The sequence below is a fragment of the Salvelinus alpinus genome, chromosome 16 (genome assembly GCF_045679555.1).
Source record: "Salvelinus alpinus chromosome 16, SLU_Salpinus.1, whole genome shotgun sequence".
Classification (NCBI taxonomy): Eukaryota; Metazoa; Chordata; class Actinopteri; order Salmoniformes; family Salmonidae; genus Salvelinus; species Salvelinus alpinus.
This window is the reverse complement of record NC_092101.1, coordinates 11,376,422-11,391,104: the sequence shown is the minus strand read 5'-3', so window position 1 is coordinate 11,391,104 and position 14,683 is coordinate 11,376,422. Positions and strand designations below refer to the sequence as shown.

Below are 14,683 nucleotides of genomic sequence, written 5' to 3'. Positions count from 1 at the left end.
TTTTCTATTTTTTTTCTTAGGGAAGCAAAAGTAATGGATTACCCATAAAATGCATTTGGAAAGTATTCGCAACCCTTCCCTTTCACATTACAGCCTTGTTCTTAATCTACACACAATACCCCACAAAGACAAAGCAAAAACCGAAATACCTTATTTACATGTTCAAACCCTCAATTGAGCTCAGGTGCATCCTGTTTCCACAACTTGATTGGGGTCCACCTGATTTGTACATGATTTAGAAAGGCACACCTGTTTACAGTGCATGTCAGAACAAAACCTTTTCTAAGAAGGATGCAAACTGTGCTGAATGTTAAATACAATGTCTTTTAATGTATGGCTCATCAGGCTTGAATTTTCATGCTGATCAGAGATATTTATATGCTTTAGAATGACAGTTCCGGTGGGAAATACCGGGTTCTCGGGATGGAACGTTTAAATACATAACCCTAATGTCGATCCAGATCTACTGGTGTGTTAGTATCGGTCATCGGCTAGGCGTGTCAAGTCAACAAAAGAAGTTAGCAGGCCTATATGACACATGGTCCTGTGTTAATGTATGGAACTTTTTGTGTGTGCTAGGTCGTTTGTAGATCCTGAGAGTCATTCTTGAGGCGGTATGTGTGCATTAGGAGGTGTACGTTGAGCTGTCGGTCATTCGGAGGTCCTGCAGTGCGTCGGGGGTGGCAGCTGACAAACGCAACATGTCTACCTCCAGCGGGTGCAGGTGACCCGTCACGATCATGGAATGCAGCGGGCCGCCCAGGTCACATGACGCCAGTTGGCAGAGTGTCCCCGCGCGGATGACCTGGTCCTCTGCTCCCACCCTGGCCAGACCCACACATATGGTCTCCTCGCTGATGGCTAGATGGAGAGGCAAATTATTTATTTTTTCTGTCACGTCAAACTATTGTTTAATCATTCAATTCAACATGATAGCAACTCACCTAGGTCATCTCCCCGCTCCCTCCGGTTTTGTACTATCTCCAGGAGCTGCTCAGCCGCCTGGCTCACGGTCATAAACCTGGGCGGTTCATAAATCTTACGGCCCCTTTACAAGAAAAAGAAACAAGGACGTTACTTATGGAGTAACGCAACGCCAATGGGTTCATACTGTCCAGACCTATAAGTGCTGTGGAGGAGACTTCTTCAGAATATAAAAGCTGAATCTAATAACCAGGTGTAGACAAAGCAAGCCCCTTTGTTACCAGTAGAGCCATTCAAAAGGAAGGCGAAAAGGACATGCTATTATGCCAAGCATTCAGTACTGTGCTGAGTAGCTCAGACGGGGCTATTCTCAGCTCTTTCAGCACTCTGAAATCAAGCAGGTTTTTTTCTGGCTATGTTTCACTGTGGCTGTTCTGGTGCTAGATCAGAACTAAAATAACGGTGGAGTCTCGTGTAAATCTCCTACAGTCATAAAATGCTTACAAAGCAAGCCAGAGATCTATTTGATAACTATGTTACATTTGTGAAGGTTTTCTTTCCAGTGTCTAAATTCCTTGGCCGGGGGGGAAAAGACGGGGTATTTTTTCCTTTGGCTAATACTGTATTGCATGAATCTCTCACTGCGCAAACATTTTAATATTGACCAAAATCATAGGGCATGTGTTTATTCCATTTCCTAGTAATAATATATATGCACCAGTAAACCTGGGAGAAATTAAGACTCTTTTCTGTCTTAAATGAAAACCATACTTTCCCCCATACATAACCCTTACATGGCAGATTACTGAAGTCCATTTCAGCTTTTATAGATTCACATATAAAACAACTTCCGTGCATGCTCCTGTTGGGAAATGAATTGCAGGACACCGCAAAGTGAACGAGGAGTTGACAACCTTCCTGCAAACCAATACATGATACAGTAACGCATTAGTGTGGCATGAGATGAACTGGCGTCCAAAACAGACATGTCTGTTGATTCTCAAGTGTGAGACAAAGATGTGTTTGGGACCCGTTGTATGTCATCTTTTTTTTTTAAATACATGCAGGAGATTAAAATACTAAATGTATTTCCTGAATCTGGCCCAATGAGACGACACTGACGACAGATTGTGTGTCCAAGTCAAACAAACCACTGTATTTCTTTTGGACTCACTGGCCTGGCCCGTCTCCAGCTGCCAGTATAAATGTATGTTAAGTGAACGTCTGCAATAAACCTCAACTCTGCTCCGTTTCAGAGTCCTGCTGGATAGAAACTCCACTGACCAGATATAAATCAGACAGCCCACTCCCAGACAGTCCAGCGCAGGAGGGGGAAAGGAGAGACTTACCTCATGAGGTTCTCCATGGACTGCTCTTTGACTTTGATATCTGCGGACAAAAAAGGACGGCTGTGGAGGTAATGAACCATTTCACAGATGTGGACAATTCCTTTTCCCCTCAAACTGGCCATGAACAACACATCTTGACAAATTACCCAAGGCCAGCTTGAGGAACTAAATATCCCTTTAAGTCTTCCATGGTCACCCTTAAGCCATTCCATTTTCAGGAAAATTTTACGCTCCAGGAGAATACAAAACCTCACCAGAATAATAATCATACATCATTTTGTTGAATAATATGAACGGTCAATAATCCTTACACAAAGACCATCAAAATCTTACCCCAACATTATTATTTAAAAAAATTATGAATCAGTATTAATCAAACAGGAACAATGGTCCTGCTAGTTTCATTACAGTGATGAGGTTTCCCTCTGTCATGTAGATGTATGGAGTGCATGTTGTCCTGGGAAGTCATGATAGATGACCCAATCAGAGTTGTGCGTGCGTCTGCTTTTGTTGTCTGCGCTCGTTCTTCATCCTTTTAGAATCGTGCCCTTTGCTTCACGGGTGTGGAGTTGACTTGGCTAATGCCAGGCTTTCCGATCCACTAGTGAATAATGGGGTTCATATCGGTGAGCTCACAAGCGCACACCCTTCTGCAGCTGGGGCCACACCTGGGGACACATAGGGAACTTAGCCCACAGAAACAATAAGGGTGTGACCCAAAACCGTCTCCGCTTCAACCAGCATCCATTACCTCGAATTATAGGGCTCTCCCATGTGAGGTTCATAGGGGACCGGGGGGGCAACCCTCTGCGTCCAAACAAAAATCTCTTGCACAAATAAACATAAATTATGAGCGTTCGGGCCATCTGCCTCTGCAGTCACAGCCGCCTTCCCATTACAGAAACCAACTCCCCAGTCTACTACTGTGGCTGTGATTGAGGACTGTTTAATATGCACCCAGGGGATGACACACACAGGAGGGAATAGGTCTTGGAGTAGAAACAGTCATAATGAGGGCTTTGTTCGGTCCCAGCCTCCCAGAGATGAAAGTGTGTAGAACTGACTGGCTGGCACACACACACACTATATCCTCCCTCCTTTCCTCCACCTGGAAGGCAGATCCAGCACCTTGACTGGAAGTAGGTCTGGCAGAATATGAGCTCTGAGGGACTGCCTGGAGAATCACTCAGACACACGTGTGCACGGATGTGACCTCCCATGTTTCCTCACCATGTGCTCAGGTGTGACCAGACCCAATGTTACCATAGCGTGAGCGGTCCATAATGTTTACAGTGTGTTACGGTTACGGGCATACTGTATGTATGCTATTCTGTAGGGACGATACCAGTATCGTGATACTCGTTAGTATAGTGGCAAAGGAAACAAAGCGGATTTAACTTCTTGATGAAAACAGCCCTAATGTTGGGAACAAACATCATTATGTTGTCATCCAGAGTCACATTTATGTATTTTCCAAGCTACAGCACACAATATTTTACAAACAGCTGGTTTTTAAATGGCCAAAGAGTTTTTACTGCTTCGTGTTTTAATTTTTGCCATGGGGGGAAAAAATATTGCAATACTGGTATCGTCTCAGCCCTACTATTCTGTACAGATTTTCCACTTCGTATTTTTTTCACGGTCCATATTAGGACAGTCACTTGACTCCTAATATGGACACCGCATCACTGGATGTTTGTACTGATTTGGTTGGTTACTAAAAGAGGTGAAACTGTAGGACTCACCAAGCAGACATAGTGTGTGCATCCCCAGGTCCCTGTTCTTCTTGATTTTATCATAGAAGCTTTCCGGTCTCCAGGTGTCTGTCCAGAACACAATGGACACCGTCTCTCCAAAGTTGTACAGCTGTCCAAAAGTAATGTACACAACGTGATTTAAGACTTGTCTTCTACTCAGGGTATCTTAGTACAGCAGCATTGGGTGTGAATGGTCAGTTTCTCAAATAAAGAGTTTGTGGCTCTGGTTCACTTGTCTGACAATGTGTGGATGTCTGAGTGCTCCTGTGAGCTTATCGATTGATTTGTGTGTGTGTGTGTGTGTGTGTGTGTGTGTGTGTAGAGCACAATGATGTCTCGTGAGCAGGCCGTGATTGCTGCAGCAGACTGGATTGCACTAAGTGTCCCAAGGTGCTTCCTGTTATTCAGAGTGTGAAAAATCACATGGCACTCTGAGCCGCGGCATGCTTGATACAGCACGGCGACCCATAAACATGCATTGGGACCCTACCTAACTCACCCTTCCCCCAATAAGCTAATAAGAGCACTGCAGTGCAAGACCAATACACCGTTGACTTGAGCTAGACAAAACACTTGATATGGCTGGTCTCAATGTATTTTCTAAAACATTTCTTACCATTTAAAATTCTGAGTTAGAGAGCGATTGTAATACCTCATTTTAGCCATCTATTTACATCTCATTTGAAACCAATGTCAAATTGATATACTGATGTTTGGCAAAACATGCTAATTCTCCACCCACATATTCTCAGTCATCTGAACTGAAGTTGGTCATTTTCTTTAAAAGAAATTGGTAGTATAACAGGGAAGACAATTAAAATGCACAACCAATTCAAAGGTAAATTATACAGGCACGTATAGAATAGAACACCCCTCCCCTGAGGGATATGGTGAAACACACTAGGTTGACAGGCAGGGAACACACAAAACCTTGATCCCTGCGATGGGCACGTCCTTCATTAGAATAGCAAAGCCTCCTTCTCTCCTGTCATTGCTCACTGGCAGTGGCTTTGAGTTGCCAGATCGCTTCCAATTAGTGCGTCTGATGCACGCCCAAGGAGCGTCACTACCCACTAATGACAACCCTGGTGCGCTAACACTAACGTTAGCAACACTAATCCGTGAGGTACTGGAAAGAGACTACACTAGACGCCCCCCCATCACATCAGAGGCAGGGTGGGACAGCTGGGGGGCCCCATGCTCACAATGCACCCCTGACAGGTCAATGCAAGGCCACATTATGGATGTCCTGGGCTGAGCTGTGTATTAAGAGAGATTGGTGCAGCTCTGCCATTTCAGTCCATAGTCTCCGCATGGATTTTCTTTCCCAATGGCAATTATGCTCTTTGATTGCCTTCATAGGACATTGCTACAGAATGGTTAAGATGATGGGGCATAGAAGACCAGATGTTATAAGCAAAGTAGACAACGTTTCTGCTAATCTGTGTGTTTTAGTTTCCAATAGGTCTTCAAGTGGACGTACCTGGAGGCCGCAGCATCCAACTGCGTTCATGATAGAGGCGTTATGGATGACCCTGTACTGTATCCCAGCATTCACTGCTCTCAGGACCAAATCACTGTGGGTGGTGGCGCTATAAGAAAAGATGCATCAAGTGTTAAGAGCATGGCATGATGCTGCCTTTCGAAACCTGACAACAAAGTCCAAGCTTTGACCAAAAATGTCACATTGCTGCTCCATTTCCATTCCAAACCAACTGGCAATTTGCTACAGTAAAGGATGGTTATGGTCAGTGAGACTCATTATTCGACTGCCTGATTTATTTATTTCAAAGGCCACACTTGGCCCCAAACCGAATCCTTGGTTTTAGATGTCATTAACTTTATTAAATCCCAACATTTCTTGGAGCAAACCGTGACCGTGATGGAGAGTGGAGAATTTGACTGAACCTCCCCTCCTCCTGGTCAGTGGTTTTGGATGGAAAAAGAGCTGAGCCAAACATTCTGCTGGTCTTCACCATAAAAATAAAAAAAACTTTATTTAACGAGGCAAGTCAGTTAAGAACAAATTCTTATTTTCAATGACGGCCTAGGAACAGTGGGTTAACTGCCTTGTTCAGGGGCAGAACAACAGATTTTTACCTTGTCAGCTTGGGGATTTGATCTTGCAACCCTTCGGTTACTAGTCCAACGCTCTAACTACTCGGCTACCTGCCGCCCCCATGACGTTGAGCACCATTAAAGTAGCTCTAGCAAATGGGAGTGCTGTACAATGAATCAGTGGCTCTTTCCAGAGATGAATCAGTGTTCACACAGCAGTTCGGTTCAACTACTCCCTCCCCAGAACGTTTCCCCACTGGCTCAGAGAGCAAATAGCTGCAAAAACACTTTTATTAATTGTGTGGTGCTCCATTGAGCATCGATGTCATACCAAATGATTTTGTGAGATAGTATTTTTGTAGCAATTTTAATTAGTTCCGTTTCCATTTGTATGGAAAGCAAATGGAAACTGCAGATGATAGTCATTGCGGACTGAAGCATACCAAGGTCATGAGATTTTAAATATTTTTGCAGCGAGGGATGTTGTTCAAATGATGACAAGCATACACTTCCAGCAGGCTTTCAAATGGCAAAGAAAAACAGTGTGATCACCAAAGCAACATTCTCCACTGAAGATTCAGGGTTCTCTTTAGTTATTGATTTATTAAAACCATGTTTTGTAAATGTAAAAAAAAAATGTAGCCTATCCTTTTGTTTACAACTCAAATAGCGAAAGGAAGGAAGGAGTGAGTGGTGTTGATGAGCGTTGTTTACAATGGTACTCCCTTATCAGATAGGGCTATGTCTTACTGATTTACTCATTCCTACTTCATGTGTGCCTCCCCCAGAGAAAAACTGGATGCAACGCTGTCATTTCAACCAGATATCAACCTGTTTGTAATGACGTTTTATCAACCAGATTTCAACCGGTTTGTAATGACGTTATTTTCAATTCCGCTTGTAATCATGTTATTGTATACACTCCCTCAAAACGTGTTGGTACTTTCATTTTCATGACATACTTTACTAAGGTGCGTGTGCAGTATGTGTGATATAACACCTCACTCGTTATATCACACTGTACATACATTAGAGCAGTGGAAATAGGGGAAGTGATATGACGTGTGTGTGTGTTCGTCCCCGTCAGTGGAGGTAATCATGAAATTAACAGATGGAGATCTCTCCTTAGCTTGTCTGAGAAATCACACACACCTGTCATAATGCAAATAAATATATAGCTCATTCCAGTTATCATAAGCATTTATAAAATAAAGGTCCCGTTGTGGCATGCGTTAGGACACTTTACGATGTCGATTATGACATTGTTATGCGTCATGAACGACACATTTTTGTATTGCCTACTGCCTGAGAGACGGAGGGGCTAGTGTAACATTCCTAGGCGCCTTACGATCTCCCAGAAGTCCTTCAATCCTATTGGAGCAGTGGTTAGCAAGTTTATCTACGGCCAGGGACTGCACTTCTATTGTTCACTGCAACATATTTTGAAACTAGCCTGCCAGTAATACTCATAACATAATGAGCGACTTTTCAAGCATGAAAAACAAGTACAGTAATCAATTACCCAAATGGATCTCCCACCACAAGAAATGCTACATCACTGACGTCAGCCCCTTTCAGGATCTCATCAGCCTCCTGTTCCACCATGTCTCTGTCGGCCAGTATCAGCTCCCGTCCATAGTACTCCTCCTACGGTCATAGATCACACTTATTCACGACACATACTGCCTTTTGAATTTGCTTTAAAAACGGTGGATGGACTTTATCTGATGGCAACGATAAAACCTTGATCTCCATCCTGCCAGCTTGAGCTCTGTTTAATGAACGTGCACTGTGTATAAACTTGAGAACTTGTGACTTTTACTCAATTTTAAGAAAACACCATGAGTAGGAAGTGTCAACGCCACACAGTCTATACGATTTCCAGCCATTGGTCATTTCGACTAATGCAACTTTAATGTCATGGAATAGTCTGTATAATATCTTTAACTAGAAGCAAAGACAACATGCACTTCAAGAGGTATTGTACCCTGATGCAGTTATCACATGCTCTGGACTGCATCAGTGGCGACTTCGAAATGGGAGTGATTGTTGTAGCACAGACATGCACAATTTCACCACATGCATGACATAGTGCTACATAATATTCAACCTACCAATGCATCTTTCCCAACTGTCAATATGGACGTGTAGGCTTCCAAGTAGACACGACTGCATTGCTTTACAATTTCTAACCCCTTTACGGTGATGTCCTTTGCATCTCCCAACCCAAGCCCAATAAAGTACAGCATCGCAACGTAGAAATATCACACTTTTTATGAGTTAGCTATATTGGTGGCTAACACCACACGTCATCACAACTGTCTTAATAGCAGGCTAAGGCTAGCTAATTGCTAAACCTAGCAGAAAACAGACCGCTGCCGTTTAAAATATTCCGTTAGTTATGACATAACATATCTAAGCTGGTACCTAGAATACGCTTGCATTTATTATCAGATTCCCTCGTGAATACAAGCCGCAACTACAGTATGGAACTTGAATCCACTTGTCACTAAACGCACGTGTAAACACTATACGATTTCACATACGTCTTGACGCAAAATACTCTTGATTTTACGACACAGTTGCATGTCTTCCTGCAATGTGGGTCCGTTCCAGCCCGCTATTAGAACAGTGGGAGAGCATTCGTCGGTGGAGCATCAGGTAGACTACTTTCGGATTACTTATAAACGTGGACTTTTTTTCAATTTCCTTGTGACTTTAACGTTTTTACAAAGTAAAAGTGAAAAAGGTATAAAATCATAATGTGATGGCATAGTTAAGTGCATGTTCCCGAGTGGCGCAGCGTTCTAAGGTACTGCCTCTCAGTGCTAGAGGCGTCACTGCAGACCCTGGCTGTATCACAACCGTTCGTGATCGGGAGTCCCGTAGGGCGGCGCACAATTGGCCCAGCGTCGTCCGGGTTAGGGGTGGGTTTGGCCGTGGTAGGCCTCATTGTAAAATAAGAATTTGTTCCTAATTGACTTGCCTGGTTAAATAAAGACACATTTAAAATAAATTAAGCATGAAGAGCATACTCAGAATGCAGAGGGCATGCCATCACAGTTCACCAAAACACATTTTCACTTTCTAATGTCACTCTTTCTAAGCATTTACTAGACTCCCTATCAGTATTTATTTAGGCAGAGGAGATCATGGGGTTGTGTTTTGCGCTGAGTGTCCTGTTTAGTGAATGGATACTGTTGCCAAGGTTACAGGCATTGCCCCGGAACTCGACCCCACAGTTTCTCTAATCTGACTGGAATGCGTTTAGAGTTTTGATTCTAGCTGATTCATTATATGTATTGTAAAACAATCCACAGGGAGCAGCACTTTTTATGGAGCTGGTTTGGGCAATACCCAAGCACTTGCATGTTAATGGGAAGGAATGTAGGTGTTTTAGCACCAAAATGTATTAATGTGGAGGCCTGGTTTTGAGTGCAGTTTATTACCTCATCAGTGTACAGTGTTCACAAAGTTGCCCAGAGAATGTGGAGAAGACCTGTAAAGCATCTGTTGTGCAACTTCCTTCCCTTCAATAATGTATTTGACATTATCTGACCAGGTTTCATTATATCAATATAATGTTCAGAAATATGCAGCATTTTGTCACCAAATGTAGAACTTGGGCAATGGGAACCTTGATTTATAGTTAGGGTTTGAGGGTAGAGGCCAACAGTGAGGGGCTTTGTGGGCCTCTGCTTGTCTCTACAGCTCTTTCAAAGAACTGCTTCGAATGGACAGAGTGAGGGAGGCACTGCCATTGTGCTGAGATGGGGAAGCAGTGTGTGTGTGTGTTTCCTCCTCTTCCCTCCCACCACCACCAACAGAAAAAAACTAAATAAGACATGCCTTTTCCTCTCACCTATGAAACCCGGAGTCTTGTACTCATTTGTCAGAGTTTCAGCTAACACATAATCCATGAAAGTGATGAAAATTCAAATAAACAGAAGTTCTCTCTCACAAGATCAGAGTGTGATATCACTGATACCAAGAGGAGCTAGAGGTAATTAAGGCTACTTTTATAATAATTTCAAGACCGATATGAAATCTGTTGAGATTGCTAATGGCTTCCTACCTGTCGAGGGAGCTGTGGGTAAAAGAGGAAGTGCAACAGAGCGCAGACATACTGTACAACGGACTGGAAAGATCGTCTAGAGCTGATAGCCTGCCATGGTGTGCAAAAACAAATGGAAGGTATTAGCAGAACTGTCTGGGGAAGAGTTCTGTGTTGGAAATCGAATGAGCACCCGCCTAAAGGAAATTATCATCAGGCATTGTTTTGCTGAGGACACGTATCCAAAGGTACATCTTTCAAGACCAAGGTGGTCTTCAACACCAATTGAAGTGAGAGTTGAAGGAATTGGAACACATAAGTCTAAGACATATTAACCATCTTGTCCACTCTCCACCACTGAACCACTTGGCAAAAGGTTATTATTTGAATAGCGTATCAAATGTTCTGTTTCTTCATGAGGTTTGATAAGTTACTAATTGAAACATGGTTGTCAATCTTTTATTCCCTTTAACTAGAGGGAAATTCCACAGTAGCGGAATTAATATGTATGCCAAACAAAAACCATTGATTTATGCACTACTTTTGAAAAGAATTCACCGAAAATTTTACACAAAAACACATTTACTGGAAGAACTGTGCAAATGCAAAGTTTGCAATTTCGGTAAAATCTTCCTCCTGTTTTTTATGTGACCACATTTTCCAAGAACTTTGTTAAATATCTGCTCCTAATTAAGAGATTAAGATTCAAAGATGTCTGCAGAAAATAATGTGGGTGTCAGCTATGACATGAAACCTTGAGAAAAAAAATCTCTTATGGTTATTGAACTACAGTAAGTGAAGAGGATTTACACCGGTAACATAGTTGTGGTAACGGAATTGCATAATTATGGATGTGAATGTCATTATTTTCATGGTGATGTATCCTAAATGGATACAGAAAGGTATTTTGGGTATTTTTCTACACACTGGCTATTATTTAATGAGCTCCGCAACCAAGACTGGACTAAATCTGAACCAATCATAGATGTTTATGTTTCACAGGTTTACACATCAAAGTACAGCACAGTAGAGCTCAGTACAGTGCAGTAGAGTTCACTCCAGTACATTAGTGTACTCGAGTCTAGTGTGCTCTACTGTGTACTGAACCATACTCTACTTCTCTGTTGTCACACCCTGGCCTTAGTTATCTTTGTTTTCTTTATTATTTTAGTTAGGTCAGGGTGTGACATGGGGGATGTATGTGTTTTTGTATTGTCTAGGGCACAGGTGTCAAACTCATTCCACGGGGGGCCGAGTGTCTGCGGGTTTTCGCTCCTCCCTTGTACTTGATTGATGAATTAACATCACTAATTAGTTAGGAACTCCCCACACCTGGTTGTCTAGGGCTTTATTGAAAGGAAAAACCAAAAACCTGCAGTCACTAGGCCCTCCGTGGAATGAGTTTGACACCCCTGGTCTAGGGTTTTTTGTATGTTTATGGGGCAGTGTTCAGTCTAGGTGTTTGTATGTCTATGGTTGCCTAGATTGGTTCTCAATTAGAGACAGCTGTCTATCGTTGTCTCTGATTGGGAGCCATATTTAGGCAGCCATAGTCATTTGGTAGGTTGTGGGTGATTGTCTTTGTTGTGGTTTTTAAGTGTCAGCACTATTTGTTTGTATAGCTTCACGGTCGTTTGTTGTTTTGTCAGTGTTCGTTTCGTGTTCGGTAATAAAAGAAGATGTACTGTTATCACGCTGCGCCTTGGTCCTCCTCTCTTCATTGTTACGACGATCGTGACATCTGTACTGTACTGTTCTGTATTGAACTGAACTTAGGACCGGACCAAATCTGAACCAATCATGAACGTCTTTGTTTGTGCCAAATTAATGCCGGTCCAGACGTCTGTGGACAATGAAACAAGGCTTGTCCGAAACGGACCGAAAAACCACGCCTGTGGGCATTCAATTCAAGGCCAGGGCGGACTGACAAAATTTCTACTTCTTTTCAACGTCCATGGACTTCCGTTGTCGGTCGTTGCTCAGTGGGTGAGGATACTTGTTTCAGTAAATGGAAAGAGCGGGGAGAGGTGACATTAATTGGAGAGAGACGACAGAAAAATAAAGAAAATAGTTATGAGCTGAACATAACATTAGGCCAGTGGAAGGGAGGAAGGACAGTAGCAGGTGACCCAACTGTGGTTTGTGACTACTGGGAATTCCCATTGTAGCCAATTTAATTGCAGAAATTCTGTTGCCTGTTTTTTTGGAAATTCTGTTACCAATTTGGTAACATATGTCTCCGAAGAACCAGTTACTAGCCCCGGCCCGATAGCTTTTCTGACCACTGTGTCACCTGCTCGCCTAGCGTAGTAGTGACTACCGAACAGCACCCTGACTCACCTCTGCTGCTCTTTTGATCCTATAATCAATCAGCTCCACAGCTGATGCCCCCTGGACTGTTTCAATAACACGGTACCTCATTTTGTTTACCTGTCGGCCCCAGCCTTGAACTCAGGTCCTGTGTGTTCCTAACTGAGCCGCTCTGCCCATTCATCGCCATTTACCCATTGTTGTCTTAGCTCTCCTGATCAACACCTGTGATCGCTTTATGCCTCTCTCTAATGTCAATATGCCTTGTCTACTGCTGTCTTGGCTAGTTCTTACTGTTTTATTTCACTGTAGAGCCTTCAGTCCCACTCAAAATGCTTTAGATAGCTCTTTTGTCCCACCCCACACACATGCGGAGCCACCTCACCTGGCTTAACTTGTCCCTCCAGAGACGAAACCTCTCTCATCGTCATTCAACGCCTAGGTTTACCTCCACGGTACTCACATCCTACCATACCCTTGTCTGTACATTATGCCTTGAATATATTCTACCACGCCCAGAAATCTGCTCCTTTCCTTCTCTGTCCCCAACGCACTAGACAATTAGTTCTTATAGCCTTTAGCCGTACCCTTATCCAACTCCTCCTCGGTTCTTCTGGTGATGTAGAGGTTAACCCAGGCCCTGTAGCCCCTAGTTCCACTCCTATTCCCCAGGCGCTATCATTTGTTGACTTCTGTAACCGTAAAAGCCTTGGTTTCATGCATGTTAACATCAGAAGCCTCCTCCCTAAGTTTGTTTTATTCACTGCTTTAGCACACACCGCCAACCCCGATGTCCTAGCCGTGTCTGAATCCTGGCTTAGGAAGGCCACCAAAAATTCTGGATTTCCATCCCCAACTACAACATTTTCCACCAAGATAGAACTACCAAAGGGGATGGAGTTGCAATCTACTGCAGAGATAGCCTGCAGATTTCTGTCATGCTATCCAGGTCTGTGCCCAAACAGTTGGAGCTTCTACTTTTAAAAATCCACTTTTCCAGAAATAAGTCTCTCACTGTTGCCGCTTCTTATAGACCCCCCTCAGTCCCCAGCTGTGCCCTAGCCACCATATGTGAATTAATTACCCCCCATTTATCTTCAGAGTTTGTACTGTTAGGTGACCTAAACTGAGATATGCTTAACACTAAGGCCATCCTACAATCTAAGCTAGATGCCCTCAATCTCACACAAATTATCAAGGAACCTACCAGCAACAACCCTAAATCCGTAAACATGGGCACCCTCATAGATATCATCCTGACCAACCTGCCCTTTAAATACACCTCTGCTCTCTTCAACTAGGATCTCAGCGATCATTGCCTCATTGCCAGCGTCCGTAATGGGTCTGCAGTCAAACGACCAGCCCTCATCACTGTCAAACACTAAAACACTTCAGTGAGCAGGCCTTTCTAATCGACCTGGCCGGGGTATCCTGGAAGGATATTGACCTAATTTCGTCAGTAGAGGATGCCTGGTTATTATTTAAAAGTGCTTTCCTCACCATCTGAAATAAGCATGCCCCATTCAAAAAGAATTGAACTAAGAACAGATATAGCCCTTGGTTCACTCTAGACCTGACTGCCCTTGACCAGCACAAAAACATCCTGTGGCATACTGCATTAGCATCGAATAGCCCCCGCGATATGCAACTTTTCAGGGAAGTTAGGAACCAATATACACTGGCAGTTAGGAAAGCAAAGGCTAGCTTTTTCAAGCAGAAATTTGCATCCTGTAGCACAAACTCCAAAAAGATCTGGGACACTGTAAAGTCCATGGGGAATAAGAGCACCTTCTCCCAGCTGCCCACTGCACTGAGGTTAGGAAACACTGTCACCACCGATAAATCTACGATAATCAAGAATTTCAGTAAGCATTTTTCTACGGCTGGCCATGCTTTCCACCTGGCTACCCCTAATCCGGTCAACAGCTCTGCACCCCCCACAGCAACTTTCCAAGCCTCCCCCATTTCTCCTTCACCCAAATTCAGATAGCTGATGTTCTGAAAGAGCTGCAAAATCTGGACCCCTACTAATCAGCTGGGCTAGACAATCTGGACCTTCACTTTCTAAAATTATCCGCTGCAATTGTTGCAACCCCTATTACTAGCCTGTTCAACCTCTCTTTCGTATCGTCTGAGATCCCTAAAGATTGGAAAGCTGCCGCGGTCATCCCCCTCTTCAAAAGGGGTGACACTCTAGACCCAAACTGTTACAGACCTATATCTATACTACC

General features: G+C 43.4%; 1 protein-coding gene across 1 annotated transcript; it reads right to left on the bottom strand.

Moving 5' to 3' along the window:
- Positions 1-304: 304 nt before the first annotated feature.
- LOC139540794 (diphthine methyl ester synthase-like) lies at positions 305-8,653 on the bottom strand. The gene is made up of 7 exons (XM_071344768.1): positions 8,203-8,653; positions 7,611-7,735; positions 5,514-5,622; positions 4,019-4,139; positions 2,274-2,313; positions 945-1,048; positions 305-861 (listed from the first exon to the last, which is right to left on the bottom strand). Exons 1-7 carry the CDS (start codon positions 8,335-8,337, stop codon positions 626-628), a joined length of 870 nt encoding a protein of 289 aa, XP_071200869.1. The 5' UTR covers positions 8,338-8,653; the 3' UTR covers positions 305-625.
- Positions 8,654-14,683: the final 6,030 nt, after the last annotated feature.